General features: G+C 35.4%; 2 protein-coding genes across 2 annotated transcripts; both read left to right on the top strand.

Annotated features, from left to right (window-relative positions):
• The first annotated feature begins 792 nt into the window (after nucleotides 1–792).
• Nucleotides 793–3,873, top strand: LOC125861680 (cyclin-dependent kinase F-1). Its single transcript, XM_049541532.1, has 2 exons — nucleotides 793–1,322; nucleotides 2,713–3,873. Exons 1-2 carry the CDS (start codon nucleotides 837–839, stop codon nucleotides 3,637–3,639), a joined length of 1,413 nt encoding a protein of 470 aa, XP_049397489.1. The 5' UTR covers nucleotides 793–836; the 3' UTR covers nucleotides 3,640–3,873.
• A 2,190-nt stretch (nucleotides 3,874–6,063) lies between these two features.
• Nucleotides 6,064–18,371, top strand: LOC125861679 (protein tesmin/TSO1-like CXC 5). Its single transcript, XM_049541531.1, has 8 exons — nucleotides 6,064–6,768; nucleotides 7,824–7,934; nucleotides 10,370–10,547; nucleotides 11,111–11,467; nucleotides 11,919–12,019; nucleotides 12,095–12,189; nucleotides 13,659–14,081; nucleotides 17,908–18,371. Exons 1-8 carry the CDS (start codon nucleotides 6,416–6,418, stop codon nucleotides 18,153–18,155), a joined length of 1,866 nt encoding a protein of 621 aa, XP_049397488.1. The 5' UTR covers nucleotides 6,064–6,415; the 3' UTR covers nucleotides 18,156–18,371.
• Nucleotides 18,372–18,554: the final 183 nt, after the last annotated feature.

Below are 18,554 nucleotides of genomic sequence, written 5' to 3'. Positions count from 1 at the left end.
ACTAAGCAATAGCTTTAGATAATTATTTTCTTCTTTCTCTTTGTTATAGAGCACAAAATTTAAAAGCAATTGTTCCTTTCGAATAACGTTAGACTTGGGTCTAAATATCATGTATAATTCATATAGATTGATTATAAAAATTAAACAGTAAATTCGATTGACTATATGTATAAAGATCCTTAACTAAACAATCGAAACAAAAGGGACCGAGGGCAAAATATTCACTATCCCACATTAAATTTTTATTTAAATGAATACTCCATTTATTCCAATTTATATGACATTTATTTCTCTTTAATTCGTCTAAAAAATAATAGTGTCCAGTTTAGTTAAGCAAAGTTTAGTAACTTATTTCATTTTCTACCTTACATAAAACAACACATAGATTTCCTTGTAAGACTTATTGTCACAACTAGAAATCGGACTGTGATGACGGCTATCACAACCTCCAAGTAGGCAAGACAAAATCCCATAGCCAACACCACACAAAAGCTACAAAAAGGGGGAAAACAATAAAAATACGTAAAAATGACCACGAAAGTCATTACACTTATACATGTAAGTATTAATAAGTAAGTTTCTAAATTGCAAATCAAACATCATATTGAATATATTACATTTTCTATATAGCAAGAAAAAAACCTACCGAACATGATATCATGAATAACTTAGCTTCTAACCCGCGAATAAACTACACTTCAATAATTGTTGTTATTAAAACTAGGCTCGTGCAATGACTCTAACTCACGTGACATAACCAATCATCTTCTTCTTTAAAAGTAAAAAAAAATAATCAAAATTTTCCTTTTGCAGTTCAACATAGAAGAAAAAATAATATGGATCCTCCATCAACGAAGAGCTGGAGCATCCATACCCGAAAAGAGATCACCGTAAAATACGAAATCTTCAACAGGATCGGCGCCGGAGCATATTCCGATGTATACAAAGCTCGACGGAGATCCGATTCTGTCACCGTCGCTCTCAAAGAAATCCACGATTATCAATCAGCGGCTCGGGAAATCGAAGCGTTACAGACGCTTCAGCATTGTCCAAACGTCGTCGTTTTACATGAGTATTTCTGGAGGGAGGATGAAGATGCGGTGCTTGTATTGGAGTATTTGCATACAGATTTGGATTGTCTTATTAAGGAAGCGAAGAAATGGGAAAAGGGATTGAGTTTAGGAGAGATTAAGAGATGGATGATGCAGATTTTATGTGGAGTTGATGCTTGTCACCGGAATTCGATTGTACATAGAGATTTGAAGCCTTCGAATTTGTTGATTTCTTCTGATGGGATCCTCAAATTGGCTGATTTTGGACAGGTGCTTATTATTTTCTGCTTTTTTAATCTCAACAATATCAAATTAATCATCAATTAAAAGTAGTTTTGATTGTTCAAGCGGAAAACTCGCAAAAGTATGATACTTCAGGTGTATTTTTTACTATGCATCAATCGGATATTTGTTCCCTTTTATGATATTTCTGATTCATTTGAACTTACAAACAGGCTTTCTCTAGGCATAAAGCTCGTCAAGATCTTTGATATGTAAACCTCTTTGAATTTTCATTTCTTATTAGTAGAATTTTGATTGCAATGCATAAGAGAATTTACAGCTAACCAGAGTTGGAGTATATAGCTCGAAAAGATATCCTTTGAGGTGTCCAGTCACTAAGCTCCTTGTTCGAGTTAGTAGCTTTAATACAAAGGCGAATCCAGTATATAGGATTAGTAGATTAGTAGGTTTAGAATGAGTATGATCTTATTATATATTTGTACATTTCCTTTTCGTTGCAATATTATGGAATCCATGTTGACTTAGTGAAAGATATGAATCTATACAAGTATGGACGTTTCTTGCTCAGTGCCTAAAGCGCACTATGCTCTGCTTCAACAAATGAGAGCTTTAAATGGAAGTGGTGAACCATACAAGCTGGTTAGATGTGTGGGACAGAGGGCTTGTAGTACCTGCTAGCACGGCTACGTGCAGTGGAAGGGAAGGAGCCTAAATTAAATGTTTTGACTCTACTATGAACTCAAGCTTTGAATCTGTTGAGCATCTCTTTTTTGCTCGACTAGTTTGGGAACATCAATTGTTGAATGTTACTTCTTAATTGATAGAACCACAAGATCCTTAATCCTGTGGTTCATATATTACGAAGGTCATGCTTCCTTTAGTTTACTGGGATGTGTGGAGGTCCAGTGATATCAATTAGTTGGGTATATGTTTTATTTATAGTAGTATGTCACTTTAGATCGCATGTTTTCTTGTAGTCTTTTAGCCTTGTGAGAGATTTATATGTTAGTAGAAAATAGAGAACTTATGTTCTTAATGAAAAGAAATATGGATTATAGAGAATTATTTGTATAATTTTGGTTGGAGAAGAGTTTAAATGGAGAAACATGGCCATTGAGGATTCCTATAGAAGACCTTAATCTTGTTTGGACTGCAGTGTAGCAGTTTTTATTGTTGTTTGTATGTGTACATAGTTCGAGCCAAAACCAATAGTTCTATTGAACTCAGTGAAGTCGGGTTAGATCCACTCTAACTCTATGTGCATAACATTTTCTCTCGCAAGAATAGAGCCTTCTTAGGGGCATCCATATTCTTCTGCTGGAACATCCTTAAATGCGTAGATTCCTTGCAAGTCTACTTCTGGTTAATGTTCTTTTCCTTCTAACCATATGACTTTGCCTCCTCTTGCTCCACACAGGCAAGGATACTACTGGCCCCCGGGTTTGTAGCTAATGACAATCAACAGCCGTATGTACAGACCACTCCTTATCAGGCAACTGTGGCTGGTCCATCACATTTCAAACACATATCAGATGTGTCTTCTGAAGGAGGTGTATTTATTGAAGATCCAGGATCTATGGTTCAAGCAGCCCGTCTTGGAGAGTCAGATGAGCTCAGATTCAGGCCCTTCGATGACACTGATAAAGATAGTAATATTCAAGATGGGGATACTTCCTGTCTTGCTACAGGAACCATGAGTTATGTTGAGGAAGATCTCTTACCAGGCACATATTCGTATGATGTTGACGATGGTGAGCATGATTGTTTTCCTCCACTTACATCTTGTGTCGGCACTCGTTGGTACAGGGCACCTGAGCTACTCTATGGATCCACTAGGTATGGACCAGAGATTGATTTGTGGTCACTAGGCTGTATTTTTGCAGAGGTTCTGCGTTTGGAGCCACTTTTTCCTGGAAATGCTGACATTGATCAAATAGGCAGAATTTTAAGTGTTCTGGGGAACTTATCTGAAGAAGTCTGGCCTGGTTGTGCGGATCTTCCTGATTACAAGCTTATGTCATTCGGTAAAGTAGATAAGCCGATTGGCTTAGAAGCATGTCTATCCAACAGGTCAACTGATGAAATTCTTCTCGTCAAAAAGTTGCTATGTTATGACCCGGCTGGTAGAGCTACTGCAATGGAATTACTCCACGACAAGTATCTAAATGAAGATCCTTTGCCAGTCCCATCGTCTGAATTGAGGATTCCCTCCAAACACAGCTCTGAGAATGATGATTCACCTGACGAATTTCATAGAGATCTAAACTCCGACTCAGACTTTGATGATTTTGGCCCAACGAAGGTTTCAACAACGGATCATGGTTTCTCAATTCAGTTTTCTTGAGCTGGGAAGTCCGTTTTTATTTTTCAGAATTTGTTTTCCAGACCACCGCGTGATGATCAACATCATCTTTTGCTGCAGACTATTTAACTATGCAGCACTTCATATATTTTGTTGGAAGGGATTCTCAAGTTTTTGCAAGTTGTAACGATTATGGATTCCATTATTGGAATACCAATAGAGAAACGGAGACATATTTATATACTCAATTAATATATATTATCATTCTGATTTCTTTCCATTTGTCCTTACCTTTGTGGATAGAGTTATTATCTGGTACATGTCGCTGGTGGAAGGTGACAAATATCCCATGAAATTAATCATGCAAGCTGGCTTGAACATCACGATTAGCAATTTCTTTTTTATCATTGTTTGTGTTGCTGAAGGGAACTTCTTAGGTTGTGCTACCCTCTACTTGAATAAAATGGTCCCTATTCTTTAAGGGCATTCCATTTCCTCACTCTTAAGCTCTAACATTATGAATTTATCAGCATAAGTCAATCAAGACATTCAAATCACTTCGTATGATTACCATTTGATATAATTAATTTTTATTCAATTATACAATGATTTATGTTTTACGTCCCCACAAAAGTCAACATTTTCCCTGTGCGCTAAAAATTAAAAAATCACGTGCTCTCGAGCCCACCTATTTTCCCGCTCTCTATTCGCTTAAGGCCACGTGTCGTATTTTCATTGGTTATCCGAATTTTAATTGAAAGCCGATGTCGGCGTATATAATGCTTACTCTCTTCATTTTCTCAAGAAAAATGCAGCACTAATTCGGAGTTAAATATTCAACGTTTTTTTTTTAATAAAAAAAAATTATATGTTCATAATCTATTAAAAAAAAAACCTCCTAAATAACTTGTTTACGTGACTATAACAAAGATAGCATACCTAACGTAATTGTACAAGAGAGCTTGGGGAGGGTGTGTTAATAATTTTAGTCCTAGTAAAGACGATGTTTCTGATAGACCACTGAGTTAAATAAAGAAAAGAACATTACAACAACAAATAATATGATGATTAAAATCAATGATACACTAAAATTGAAGAATAAAATAACACTAATAGTTAAAATAAAATATTGACAAGGAAACTGGACAACGCTCAACTACCTACTGATCTTTATCTTAATTTTCGATCTTCATATTTAGGGTCATGTCTTCACTAAACTAATGATATGTTTTGTCATGTCGAATCAATCTCCTCATACCCACCTTTACTTTCTAATTATGGAGTGTTTGTGTATTTCCTCTTTACATGTTCGAATCATCATAGTTTCACCATCCTCATTTTGTTCATTACGAAAGACACTCCCTCTTTGTTCCGAATGTTTTTTATTTTTATTTTATTTGCTTTTGATATGTTTTTAATAATTATTGTTATATCTAATTATAGTGTTCTCGTAACTTGTTTTCTACTTGTTATGACATTTCTATGGGTATACAAACATATTATTAAATGTAAAATAGAAAGTATAAACTTAGATGTTTTCAGATATAAAAATGCACTTTTAAAAAATCTATTACTAATAGGGTTCTAATACTAGTAATAACATAAAAATAAGTAACACGTTAAATGAAATAGAATGCTAGAATTAATTTGGTGAGTTTGGTATTGCAGAAATATTTTATTCTTTTTCTATAATTATTTTTAATACTGGTGTGTTTGGTATTGGAGGAATATTTATTTTGAAATTGTTTTCTAGTGTTGTACTCCCTCCGTTCACAATTGTTTGTCAGGATAAGGTCATGCACACCCCTCAAGGAAAATTTAATATAAAGTGTACTTTGACTAATATAACCTTACTATACCAAGAATACCAAAGGTCCACATAACTTTTCAATTGAACTACACTATCATTAAGGGCAGAATTGGAAAAAAGTGACCAATTATTTCTTGATTGTTTAAATTGACAATTAATCTTGGACATTCATTTTTAGTATACCTGCCAAACAATTGTGGACGGAAGGAGTAGTATTAAGTTGCTTTATGATATTACTATATTAAGAATATATATTTTAAAAAATATATTCCCTCTGTCCAATTTTAATTATCATGATTTTCTTTTTTAGAGTTAAACTATAAAGAATTTTGACTAACATTTTACGTATTTTTTCATTAAATTAATTTACAAAAAATTATAATTTATAGTACTTTTCGTATAATTTTAAATATTTTAATTTTTTGTTTATCAAATAATGAAAGTGTCATCTTATTTAGATGATGAAAGAGCATAAGAAAAAGACAAACACACAATTCTAATTACTCTTTTAATCGACGGCCAGATATAATCCTACACCGCTTTCTATGAATTCAAGCCGTCGATTAATTTTCTCCTTATCCACCGTACGATGAAAATAGAATCAAAATCTAACCGTCCAATATTTACAAAAATTGAATTTCAAAAGCTAGAGGGAGCAGCAAAAACACAAAAGCCTTCTTCTTTCTCTTCTTCGAAAAAAAATTAAATTAAAAATCTCCTCTTTCGTCTGTATATACACACAGATACACGTTTTTGTGTGTGTTTTTCGATCGATTTTTTGTTGAATTTGGTGAATAATTGTTGATTTTTGAGCCAATGTTTGGTGGATTTTTGTAATTTGAATCTGATTAAGGAGTGATAGAGTTTTACGTGATGAATTTTGAATTTTTGAGGTTTTTTTTGGTGGAATTTGATGGATATTGAGGAATTGTTGTGATGTTTGTAGTGGAGGATTAGTGAATTTTGAAAATTTTGAATTCAGTTGAGGATTTTTTGAGTTTTGTTTGAATGGAGAAAAGTGAGGGAGGGGATTCTTTCCCTCCAAACAAGGGACAATCGGAGGTTGTTGTTTCTTCTACGGTGGGTACAGGAGTGGATTTTCCGGCGAAGAAGCTGGCAAGGCAGCTGGATTTCACGGTGTTTGGACAATCTCCGGCGGCCGCCGTTACGGCTGTGACGGAGAAGAGTCAGAAGATTCAGCCGTTAGTAATGACGACGTCTGGTACACAAATCGTACCAGTGAAGCTAACGCCGGTGCAAAGGCCACAATTACAGCCGCCACCACAGCCGCAGCAACATATGGTGTTGATGCCGATGAAACAAACGGCGGTGCCTCCGACTCATCCTTCAATACGACCTCCGTAAGTATCTATGGTTCATTGGAAAAAAAGGTTTCTTTTTTAGCTCATGTCACTGAAATTTGGCAGGATTAGAGGAAATGGTGGTTGGAAGTTTGTTATAAACTCTATAATTTGTTTGCTATCTGCTAAAGATTGCCTCTTTAAGCATGTAGGAATAGAATATGCGACACCTCTAGGGCTTTGGTTCAATAGCAAAGGTTTTACAGTCTAGATTTATGGTTGGCCCACGCCACTGAGTTTCTAAATCTGAAATAACAGATTTCTTGGTTATACGAAAAAATTCAGAATTTGAGATTCCTTTCACAAAATCGGGCAGTGTTGCTAGGGATAAGTCAAGCTTTTCTGGTGGAATTGGGATAGATAATTAATCAGTAGGTTAGTGTCAGATAAAAAGGATAGAAATGAGTTTTGTTTCTTGAATCCCCGAGGAGACGGGGATAGGTGAGAGGCCGAGAGGGAAGAAAATGTTTGGATTTGCCTTCTTGTTATTTATATTTCATTTGATCCAGTTTGGCTCTCTGTTTCTATATTTTGTTTGATTTGTGAGGCTATACATGACTTTAGAGATGATAATCATGATCCCTTGCTTGCAACCTTGTAAGTCATTTTGCAGCTGACTTGCTAACTTATGGAAAGAAACAATATTTGTACACGTATAGGCATGCTTCACCCGGATTGGCTTCCATTTTGCTTGTCGGTGTACTTTACATTCAAACTGTTAACCTTATATTAATTTGTGGTTAGCCATCTAACATGTCTCTGATTAGTTGATCATATTACCTTCTGCCTTCTTGGTCCTAAATTTGCCGATAAGTTTTTAAATCATTTTCAGAATACATGATGATGCTTGTCTCACATCGCTCTGACTTGAAATTGGACATAATATTCAAAGAGCTCTCTTGCTTTGCTCCCCTCAAACATGTTAAATTTTGGGTGTGTTTGTGGGCTCTAGGCAAATTTTTGGAGCACTGAATTATAAAGCTGTGACAGGGAGCACTGTTATGTTAGCTTAGACTTAATATGATCTATATGATGCTAATACTCACTGTTTTCAGGAAACCAGAATCTCCAAGAGCACGTCCAAGGCAAAGTGCTAGTGAAGTAAAAGATGGTACTCCTAAAAAGCAAAAGCAGTGCAACTGCAAACACTCTCGATGTTTAAAGTTGTAAGTACTACCTCTTTCTCATTCAGAACTTATGTCGAAAATCTCAAAAATAACTAAAATTTATTAATCGATGGCAAATACATGAAGGTGATACTGGTAAGCTCTGAAATTTCCATTTTCCGCTTTTTGCTGACAAAACATTTGTTGGAAGGAATATACATGAGGTAATGACCATTAGAAAACCCTATAATTATTTAACTCCCATACTCTTCAGAGTATACTAGACTTTTCAATATTTGAGCACAAAGCCGTAGATTTATCATAAATCAAGTAGACAACTTCCAATATTTCAGTAACCACCCTCCAGAAAGAAAATTACCAAAGGAGGAAAGCAATTAAAGAAGAAGAGCTATATGTTAACTTAATATTTTTTTCTAAATCTTGGAATGGGAAATGAAAGAAGAATAGCAAGTCCTGATCATTTCAAGAAGATAACCTATTATCAAGGTGTTCAAGTATCATAATCATGATTTTCCATAGAAAAAACTATCGTCAAGGTGATCCAACCAAAGAAGTGCTAAGACATCAATGTAGAAATTTCTTTGAACTTGCTAATGATTGTTCTGTTGCCTGGTTTACAAGACTTATCTTGGGGTTGATTAATCTGTGTCTAAACAATTTGGCATCAATATTGCCTGTGTATTCCCCAAATATTTTGCTATTTATAGGAATTTGAAAGATTGTGAGAATGGTCATATAAAGTGAGGGATCATGTACAAGGTGACTAGAGTTTGGTTAGGATTAAAAACCAATTGTGGCATGTCCTAAAATCTCGGTTTTCTCTCACATGAAGAAAGATTTAATATTTGACAGATGATTCTTATTTTCTGTCTCATTGTTCTTGTTTCTCATGTTGTTTTCTTTCTCATCTGTCACTTACTTTTTGTTGATAAGAGATATTTCCCTTCTGTGAAAGATATTGTGTATATTGAAATTAACATATTTCATTTTCCAAACAAAAGTCGTCATAATATTGTCAACTCAACAATTCCCAACAGGAAGGTTTAATAAATGGGAAATATGACACATGCCATATGCTTAATCCCTGTTCTAAAGAAGCTATTAATTTTTTCCTAGGGTTTATTGGTAATTTTGCAAAAGGAAGGATAATAATGAGATTAAAGCCTAGTCCATCACTTATATTTACCTTCCATATGCTTTTTTGGGCCTTTTTGAATCTGCTCAAGTAGGCAAACTTTCATTTGCAGGAGCATATGTCCATTATTTTCTCTTTGTGTCATAGTACTGACTGTCTTTGTATTAATCTTCTGAGCACAAGGACATAGTGGTAAAACTTTAGGAAAAGGAATTATCTAAGCGCACAAGATATCCAGTCAATGATGACTAGATAGATGTCTACATGGATGGTACATAGGGGTTTTTGTGGTGGTTATTGAAGTAAAACCATAACCAAAATCATATCTGCGCAGGTTTTGGAAAATATAAAATCAAAACCACACATTTGTTGTAAAAGACCACATGTTTCAGTACTTAAATTAGGTTGTGGGTGTTAGGTGGATGGTTTGGGTAGTTTTAGTATAGATTATAGTTTAGTTGTTTAGGGTTAAACATTACACTAAAAAGTTTGGGTTTTAGGTTATATGACATTACATTAGGAGTTCAAAGTATAGGGTCTAAAGTATACACAGATAAGTTTTAGGGTTGAAATTTATGTTTTTGTGCTTTACATGGAAGTTTGGGGTTTATACATAATACAAATATGTGAAAAATTTACCAGCTAAAGCCCACATATAAAACCACAGTTTTTAGTAAATTCACTCCTTGCAAAAGTGGACCTTTTGGCAATTAGGCTCTAGCCATGAATAAATGGGCTATTTGTTTCAAAGTGGCCATGCAATGTATTCAGTCTGTATTTCGAAAATGGAGGTTTTGTTTGAGTTTTTGAAGCTATATTATACATCAAATCAAAATAAACCACCACATTTGTTTTCTACGGTTGAAAACCAACCCATGTAAAAAAGTCAGTTTGTGGGACATTGGTCTATTTCAGACAGTTAAGGTGATTGCATTTCTTTTTTTTTCACAGTAAGGGTGCTGGTAATATTTATATATAATCCCATTTTCTGTTATTTTTCATGTATTTAAAATTGTTTCACGTCTATGCGTTACTATACTATTAGAATCGCTTTCTACAAAGTATGGATTGGATGTCATGTTTTTGTATTATAAGATTAGGAGATATATAAGGTGTTCGTGTTCTGTCAATATGTAAAGTGTCTTCTTATTTACTACTTTATCCTGGTGATTATTTGTTTTCTTAAGTTACTCAATATTTGTCGGATGTTTTGCTGATAGTATTTGAATGAACAACACAGCATTAGATCTTTTTTTGAGATAAGGGTAACTTACAACACAGCATTAGATCTTATGCGATGTGCTTTTTTCTCTTCTTTCTTTCAATTGTTTTGGGTCAGGTATTGTGAATGCTTTGCATCTGGAGTATACTGTGATGGGTGCAATTGTAACAATTGTCATAACAATGTTGAAAATGAGCCTGCTAGGCGCGAAGCAGTTGAAGCTACTTTAGAGCGTAATCCACATGCATTCAGGCCTAAAATTGCCAGCAGTCCACATGGAGCTCGAGATAATAAGGTACTTTTTGAAATTAAGTTGATTCGTAGATGATGCTTTCTTAAAATTTGAATTGTTCATAAAAAATATTTTCTGGTTTAAAGATGTCCTACTCTCACTGATGTCCTTGTGGTCTAAGATACTATTGCTTTATTGCGATCTCTGTTTAGGAATGACCTAGTTAAAAATTGCTTTCTGAAAAAGTAGGAAATGCAATATAATCAATAATAACTTGAACTTTTCGAGCTTGAGAAGTCAATATAGATCATTTTCTACTTTGACTTTGAGCTTGAATTGAGCTTGTAAATGTAAATGCATGTGGTTACTCAAGCTTGCATTTGAATAGGGAAAACTTAATCTTGGAATCTGTGCCTTCTCTATCTATATTCCGTGTACTACGTGTAGGAGTAAAAGAAGGTGCTTCTATGCAAGCTATTCTCATAACAATGCACCTTTGAATATTAGTTTGATAGAGAAAGCATCACATCAAAGTTAAAGTTGAAATTTGAAGTAAATCAAAGTAGCTCCATTTGTTGTTTCTTCATCTATTTGATAACTTTTGAACTGCGCCTAAATCCTTTTAGGAGGAAACTGGGGATGGTTTAGTCTTGGCAAAGCATAACAAAGGATGCCACTGCAAGAAATCAGGTTGCCTCAAGAAGTACTGTGAGTGCTTCCAAGCCAATATTCTTTGCTCTGAAAATTGTAAATGCATGGACTGCAAAAATTTTGAAGGAAGTGAAGAGAGGCAGGCTCTTTTTCATGGAGATCATGCAAACAATATGGCATATCTCCAACAGGCAGCAAATGCTGCGATCACAGGTGCCATTGGATCTTCTGGTTATGGATCTCCTCCAGTGAATAGGAAAAGAAAGAGCCAGGAACTGTTCTTTGCGTCAACAATTAAGGACCCTGTTCACAGGCATGGACAACTCCAACAGGTAAACAATAATTTTCCACCATTGAGTCGATGCATTTTCAACTGTATGATTAGTGAAGAATGTTTGAGTTCCTTCTCATATTATCCACCGGGCAACACTGCATTGCTGATAATAGTTGATTGCACAGGGGCATGGTTTGATCTGAGAAAAGGCATTTAACTACTACATGATTTTTTTTTCTGGATTTAGAGCCTGTTTGGATTGGCTTATTTTAAGTGATTTTAAGCCAAATAGCTTTTAAGCATTTTTTAGTGTGTGGATAAATTTTAGAAGTGCTTATAAGCACATTTTAAGCTAAAATGGTGAAAATAAGCCAAAAGCCAATTCAAAGAGGCTCTTATTCTCGTCATATTTTTGCTTAATATAAGCAGGAGTGACAATTCGCAGTTGACTCTGCTTTAATTTTTTTAGAAAATAATTGATGGATGAAATAACATACTGTATTATACAGGGGAACCATATTAAATCTTCTGTCCTACCTTCATTGTCTTCAAGCCCTGGTCCATGTGTTGGAAATGCTACAACAGTGGGTCCTTCCAAGTTTACTTACAGGTAGCAATAACTGCCTCCTAAGAAATTAACCTGTACTGCTCATTCAGCAAACTAATCGTTATGTCATGGTTGAAGGTCTCTGTTGGAAGACCTCATCCAACCTCAGGACTTGAAGGAACTTTGCTCAGTTTTAGTTGTATATTCAGGAGAAGCAGCAAAGATGCTGGCAGGTATATATGGATGTCTTCTAAGTACATTTGATTACTTGTATGACCAATACTTTTGGTGCATCTTATTTTGTTATATTGATTCCAGCGTTTTGTTTTCTTTAAAATCATAAATTGAGTTTCCTTTGGGAAGTGTGGAGTTACTAAGAATTTTTTTTCTGGCATGTTTTTCTATCTCTCGCTTTACTACTTAGCTAAGCCTTTCTCCTTCTTGATGCTTGGGAAACATCTAAGGCATCTTTGGGATGAATATTAGTTTCTCCAAAAATAATTATAGGTTATTTTTGTTGCACTTGAGCCGAGGGTCTTTCAAAAATAACCTCTTTACCTCCACAAGGTAGGGGTAAGGTCTACGTACACACTACCCTCCCTATACCCCACTTGTAGGATTACATTGGATATGTTGTTGTTGTTTCCTACTGAAGAACTTGTTTAGCCAATATACCTTTCTGCCTCTAAACTAAATGTAAATGAAGTTAACAGATTGCTTCTAATGGAATCAAAGGCGGACTTAGGATTAGGAAGCTCCGGGTGTCGCACTGCTTTGAACAGTAACATGTATGCAACATTTTGGGGAAGTGGTATCAGTATTCACAGAGGAAAACTATAATTAATAATTATCAACAATTTTTAACACAAAATAAAGCCTTGTCTACTTGGTGTAGACGTATAGTTAAGTTCTTCGTTAGGAGAGGTCAAGGGTTCTATGCTACATAGCCACAACATCTTTAACACTGAATGCAGCATGCTAGAATAATTTTAAAAAGTGAACCCAACAGGATTCGAATTTGCATCGCAAGAAGTAGAACCTGAGGTTTAGCCGTTGGTACCTTAAGCTCAATTATATATATATATATATATATACAGAGTTTCAACCGAGACGTCCGGGTGCCTGGCAACCCCGCTCTTCTACATAGATCCTCCCCTGAATGGAATAGATCACCAGTTTTTTTTTGTCTCTGCTGATATTTGAACAGCAGTCTCCTGTAGCTTTTTCCACTTCATTGACTACTAAGCAACACCCTTATGTGCTCATTGAAGTGAAACTCATTTCTTTTCTTCCTCTCCCACCTAGTGTTTAAGTGCTGGCTTTTATGCTATTATACATGTTTTCTACTTTGGAGTATCTGTAAGATTTAAAGCAGAATTATTTGAGTTTCCGCAATTGGGGTTAAGCAGAAACTACATTTAGGTTCCACCGTTACCAGACATCCATTATGGTACCTTATCTAAAATAAACCACAAATCTTTTGTTTTGGGCTTGGGACAGGCAATGTGAGTTCATATTGTACTTTAAGGTTCGCATAGTTATGTGGTGAACATGGATTGATTGCACAAGTCAGATCTTATGTTGGGATAGTTAATATCCTTTCATCTGGTGGTTCTACCATGTCTTTTTGTGTGATTTTATAACTGGTTTGCTGTATATGGTGTACAATCATTTTTCTGTTTACATGTTGTAATGCTTTCAGATGAAAAGGATGCTTCAAAAAAACAGGCTGAGGGGCAGACAGAAGCTTCCCTTGCTTCGTCAACTCAGGAGCGAGTACAGAACCAGAAAGATTCTGGTTCTGAGAAGGATATGCTTGTTTGTTGTTCGAGTGGGGACCAGGGTGAGAAAATCAGCATGGAAGAGTCTAGTTTGGATGGTGCTGATGTATCAAAAAGAAGACCAATGTCTCCTGGGACATTAGCACTAATGTGTGATGAATCAGATACCATGTTTGCAGCTGCCATTACTTCCCCTAATGATCTAGCAACTCTTGGATGTAATACATCCTCTCAATTGCCCCATGGGCAGGGCATGACGGAGACATATGCAGAGCAGGAAAGGATTGTATTGACGAAATTTCGTGATTGTCTTAATAGGCTTGTCACTCTAGGAGAAATAAAAGGTAATTTTTTTTCTTTTCTTTTCTGCCTAAATCTGGTCCTGATTCACTGAATAAGTAGCTGTTGCCAAAAACTGCATCAGTGAAAACATACATGAGCCCCAAAATACCTTACTATACGTTCTATGACATCTGGTTTAACTATTGTTTTCTAATACAAAGGCTAGACTAATTCCCAAGTATAACCCAACAATAATTTTAATGTGATCAATCTTCTCTTGGAAATAATTAATATATGCAAGTATCCTGACCAGCTTTCCTGAGGTACATTGTATAATGTTGGACATGTTTACTTTTGTAGCCTATAGCGTTCTGAGAAATAAACATATCAAATATGAAAATTGATAAGGTGCATGCACGTTCAAGTTTTAGTCATTCTTTAATGTATTTTGAAGGATCATTGTGAACTGCTCAAATCCATATCATTTCCCATTCCATACAGCTAAATCAAGTTAACATAATTGTGTAGTTTACATAGTTTATGATAACCCACGACCAGACTCCTTGCATACACCATAAATTAGACATCCTAAGTTACTGATGTAAAAGAGTGGAGATTTGAGGGACTCCATTAATCAGTAATCCTTTTAAAGTGGAGTTATCCTTTCTCCTAAATTTGCATGGTAAGCTTAGTTCCTTTATTCTACGAAATATCCTTGTTCACTTTCACTCAACACCTGGTAACTGATTTTTTCCCTATATGTGTAAGGTAGGAAGTCTGTTTACATATTGTAAATGTACTGGGTTGGTGCTACATTGAAAGCATTACATCTATAGACCTCCAAACAAACTCATGGCATTGTTCAAATCATTTACATCTTTCTGTTTACCCCAAAAGAATATAGTATTTGTGCTTCTATGCTTTAGTCTATAAAGCAAGATCTTGTTCTTCAAAGCATCTCCTGTTTCCTTCTCTCTGGAGTGACCACAGCATGTCAGCGGCAGTGGTATCTCGAAATTTTCTTACTGATTGGGACTTTGTTTCCCCTTTCAACATAGAAAAACTTTTGGAGATGCTTTGAAGGAACGCATCACATATTTTTAGCTACTTCACAGTGAAGGAGCAAGTGACGGATTGTCTCTTCCTGTCTACCATGCAGCAACCCGTGCACAGTAGTCCTCTCTTCTATGTAAGTTAGCTATCTAGCTCCAGAATCTACTGTCCAAACAAAAGGGGATACTTTCAGAGGCTCTGTCTTTCTTATTGCTTTCCAAGGAACGAATTCAGCTTCCTCATTCCTTTGAAACTGTTATAGAGTAAAAAGAAAATAGCAAGAAGCTGCTTTTTCTCTCTCTCCCAAGTAACTGGATCTATCTCATATTAGTTCCACATATTCTTACAACTTGCTTGAAAGCTGGTTAATGAACCATCCATCTACTGGTTGCAAAGACATAAATTTTGTGCAATCACAGAATCAATTATTATTCTCATCGCCCGTAGGAAGACTGAAGGAGAAGTTAGATTAGACTGATTGTGGTGCCTAAGCGTAGATAGTCAAATAACTATGCTTAGCTTTCAAAAAGAATTACAGGATAAATTAGAATGTAGTACACAAAATTAAAATAAAATGGTCAACATTGGGGAGTACTACCAGAATGATACGCAATAGAAGATAATCAATAGAGTGAAAGGAAAGTTTTATAGAACAAATGTGAAACCGACAATGCAATATAGGAGAGAAAGTTGGGTCTGAAACGCCAGGATACCTGCAAGATGAATATCATAGATAAAACTACAAAACTTAAGATAAACGTGTGATCAACAAGATAGAATAGATTATAAATGACCACATTTGATGGAGGGTTCAAGTAGGTTGCCTGAGACAATTCTGTTATATCCTACATAGGCCTCTATATGCACTGGTTAGTAGGCGTAACAATATGGATGATTAAATGTGATGACAGAAGAAGAGATAGAGTGATAGAGAAATAGTCAAAACTAAAATCTCTCAGAATTCCCTGTAGACTTATTTATTAAAGATTGATAATAATGTCTGAATATCGAGTGGTATTTTTGATTAAATTTGTAAGTTTAGTGGTTGATTATAATGTCCCTGATTAAAAAAAAGAAGGTGGTATAGCATCATTTTGTGCTTGGTGTAAAATGGAACAAGTAGATCAGGCTGAATCTATTTTAGAATAGTTATGGAAGAAATGACTTCTGCCCATTAGTGAAGGGATTCATATTTTCCATTTTGGTGGTGCATGTTCTCCTTAGGAAATATTTGTCTGTAACCGATAATCAAACATCACAATGACTTATTTACAGAAAGTATTATGTCATACCAAACACACCCTAGATAAAGGATCCAGATAATTGATACAATTGTTGGGATTAAATCAGTTATCTGGGAAAAGGTGTGTGTGAGATTCATAGAGCCTGTAACATGCCTTAGAAAGACAAATAATTTCCTAGTGGATTGAGATGGGCCTAAATCAAATGATATGGATTTAGAGTTATTCATAATGTCGACACAAACTGATTTGTGGTTGAGGCTTAGTTGACTGTTGTTTGATTTTATTGATTTGGAATTCTCATCAACAATATATCTGCAAAGCTCTAGGTACTACTACTAGCACCGTCTTGCCATTTTCTTGTGTAGCTCGGATCAATTCTACTCTACACCCTTGTTTTTCAATAATGCTCTACTTGAGCCGAGGGTCTATCAGGAACAGTCTCTCTGCTTTTACAAGGCAGGGGTAAGGCTGCATTCACACTAGCCTTCCCAGACCCCCCCTTGTGGGATTACACTCGGTACGTTGTTGTTCTGTTGTTGCACACTTGCAAGGTTATGATGAATTAGAACATGTGTCTCATTCTTCGCTTCTATAGAAACTATTTACCTGGCTCCTCGAAACAAATAGGAAAGGACACATCGTAGACTTGCAGTGTCTTTGAATGATCACATGACCTGTGTGTACTATCTGGCTCTTGAATTTCTAATATATATAGCCTATCTACTTTTTCATGTTATTTTTTAGATGGCTAATTATTTAAATATTCCTCAATCCCTACTAAATTTATATTTAAACTTCAATAATACAACTTAGAGCTTTTTTTGTGTTCAACCATCCGATGTCCTGAACAGAGGGGCTCGAGTAGTCTTAGATTCACATTGTAGAAAGCTCATTATGGGGTCTTTAGCAATGATGGATTTTAGCTCTCCTTACCAAAGGTGTGACTCCATTCTCGAGCTCGAAACCACGATCTCTAGTTAAGGGTTGGTAGAACTTAGAACTATTTGTGATGTACTTAGTATAGTTAGGGGTCGCTTGGTAGAGATGTAGAGCTTATAAAAATAATGCTAAATAGAGTGTATTAGTAACACTTGCATTAATAATGCATGTATTAGTAATGCTTCGCATTAATTATACATAGATTATATCTTATGCATTGTTTGGTTTGGTGTATTAAAAATAGGATGTATTGCATAAAAATATTTATTTACAAAGATACACTTCACAATTATGGTGGAAAAGATGTAAAAAAGATTTTGAGGGGCATTGGGGTCTTTAACCATGCTAATGCATGCATTAAATCCCTTTGCATTACTAATACCTAGAAATCCATGGTATTAGTAATACACTCCTCAATATACAATAGAGCGTATAACTAATGCAAACATTGGTTATACATAGCATGAAAAAGTATATCAAACAAGGCATTACTAATACACAAAGTTAATACATGCCTTACCATATGATTTATGCTTGTTTCTTATGCAACTGCAATGCGCCCCCACCCCACCCACCCCCTCCTCTCTGTTGCTGACCACTGTGTTTCATTTGGAATCATGTTATGTTACTAACCATCTATTTCAAATTACAGAAAAAAAATGTTCTTCAATGGTGCGGGGTATTGACTTCGTTGATCAAAAGGATATGATTGGTAATGGTTTTACTACGACTGAAACGAGGAATCAACATGATTCTTTTAACAATGGTGTTTCCAATTCTCCTCTTCCTCAGCCAAGAACAACTCAGATGTTTAGTTCAGTAGCAACTACTGCTAATAATAACGCGCTTCCTAAAGTTCATCGTCCAGATGAGAATGGGGATGTCAAGCCAACAATCTGAAAGAAAAAATTATAGTTAGCTTTAGAATGAGATTTGCCTGTAAACTGCTGCATCTTTGTAATATTAGGCGCTTTTATTCTTTCAGTCTTTTCTTTGATGTAGCAGCAAAATTCATCAAGGCCCCATTTGTTAGAACTAACAAGCCTTGTAACTTCTTAGCACATTTACTTTAGTGCAATTTCAATCAAAAATTGCATTTTGTTCAACTTCCCCTTGTATATATATCTGTCAGGTAAATTGTACCTGGGGTGTCAGATGTGCGGGTTGGAATGAATTGTGCTGGATTATAGCATAATGAGTCGATAAATATGTCATGATCTAATATGGTTAAAGTTTTGTTTTGGTCAATTTGAACTAAATTAATAAAACATGGGGTGGGGAGTGGGGTGATGCTGGATA

Source organism: Solanum stenotomum, chromosome 4 (assembly GCF_019186545.1).
Source record: "Solanum stenotomum isolate F172 chromosome 4, ASM1918654v1, whole genome shotgun sequence".
Taxonomy (NCBI): domain Eukaryota; kingdom Viridiplantae; phylum Streptophyta; class Magnoliopsida; order Solanales; family Solanaceae; genus Solanum; species Solanum stenotomum.
Note: the sequence above shows the minus strand (reverse complement) of the source record. Positions and strands in the feature narration are given on the sequence as shown.

Coding starts and splice junctions, on each gene's coding strand:
- LOC125861680 (XM_049541532.1), top strand. CDS start 837: ATGGATCCTCCATCAACGAAGAGCTGGAGCATCCATACCCGAAAAGAG. Junction 1,323..2,712: donor AATTGGCTGATTTTGGACAG/GTGCTTATTATT, acceptor TGCTCCACACAG/GCAAGGATACTACTGGCCCC.
- LOC125861679 (XM_049541531.1), top strand. CDS start 6,416: ATGGAGAAAAGTGAGGGAGGGGATTCTTTCCCTCCAAACAAGGGACAA. Junction 7,935..10,369: donor CACTCTCGATGTTTAAAGTT/GTAAGTACTACC, acceptor GTTTTGGGTCAG/GTATTGTGAATGCTTTGCAT. Junction 12,020..12,094: donor CCTTCCAAGTTTACTTACAG/GTAGCAATAACT, acceptor TCATGGTTGAAG/GTCTCTGTTGGAAGACCTCA.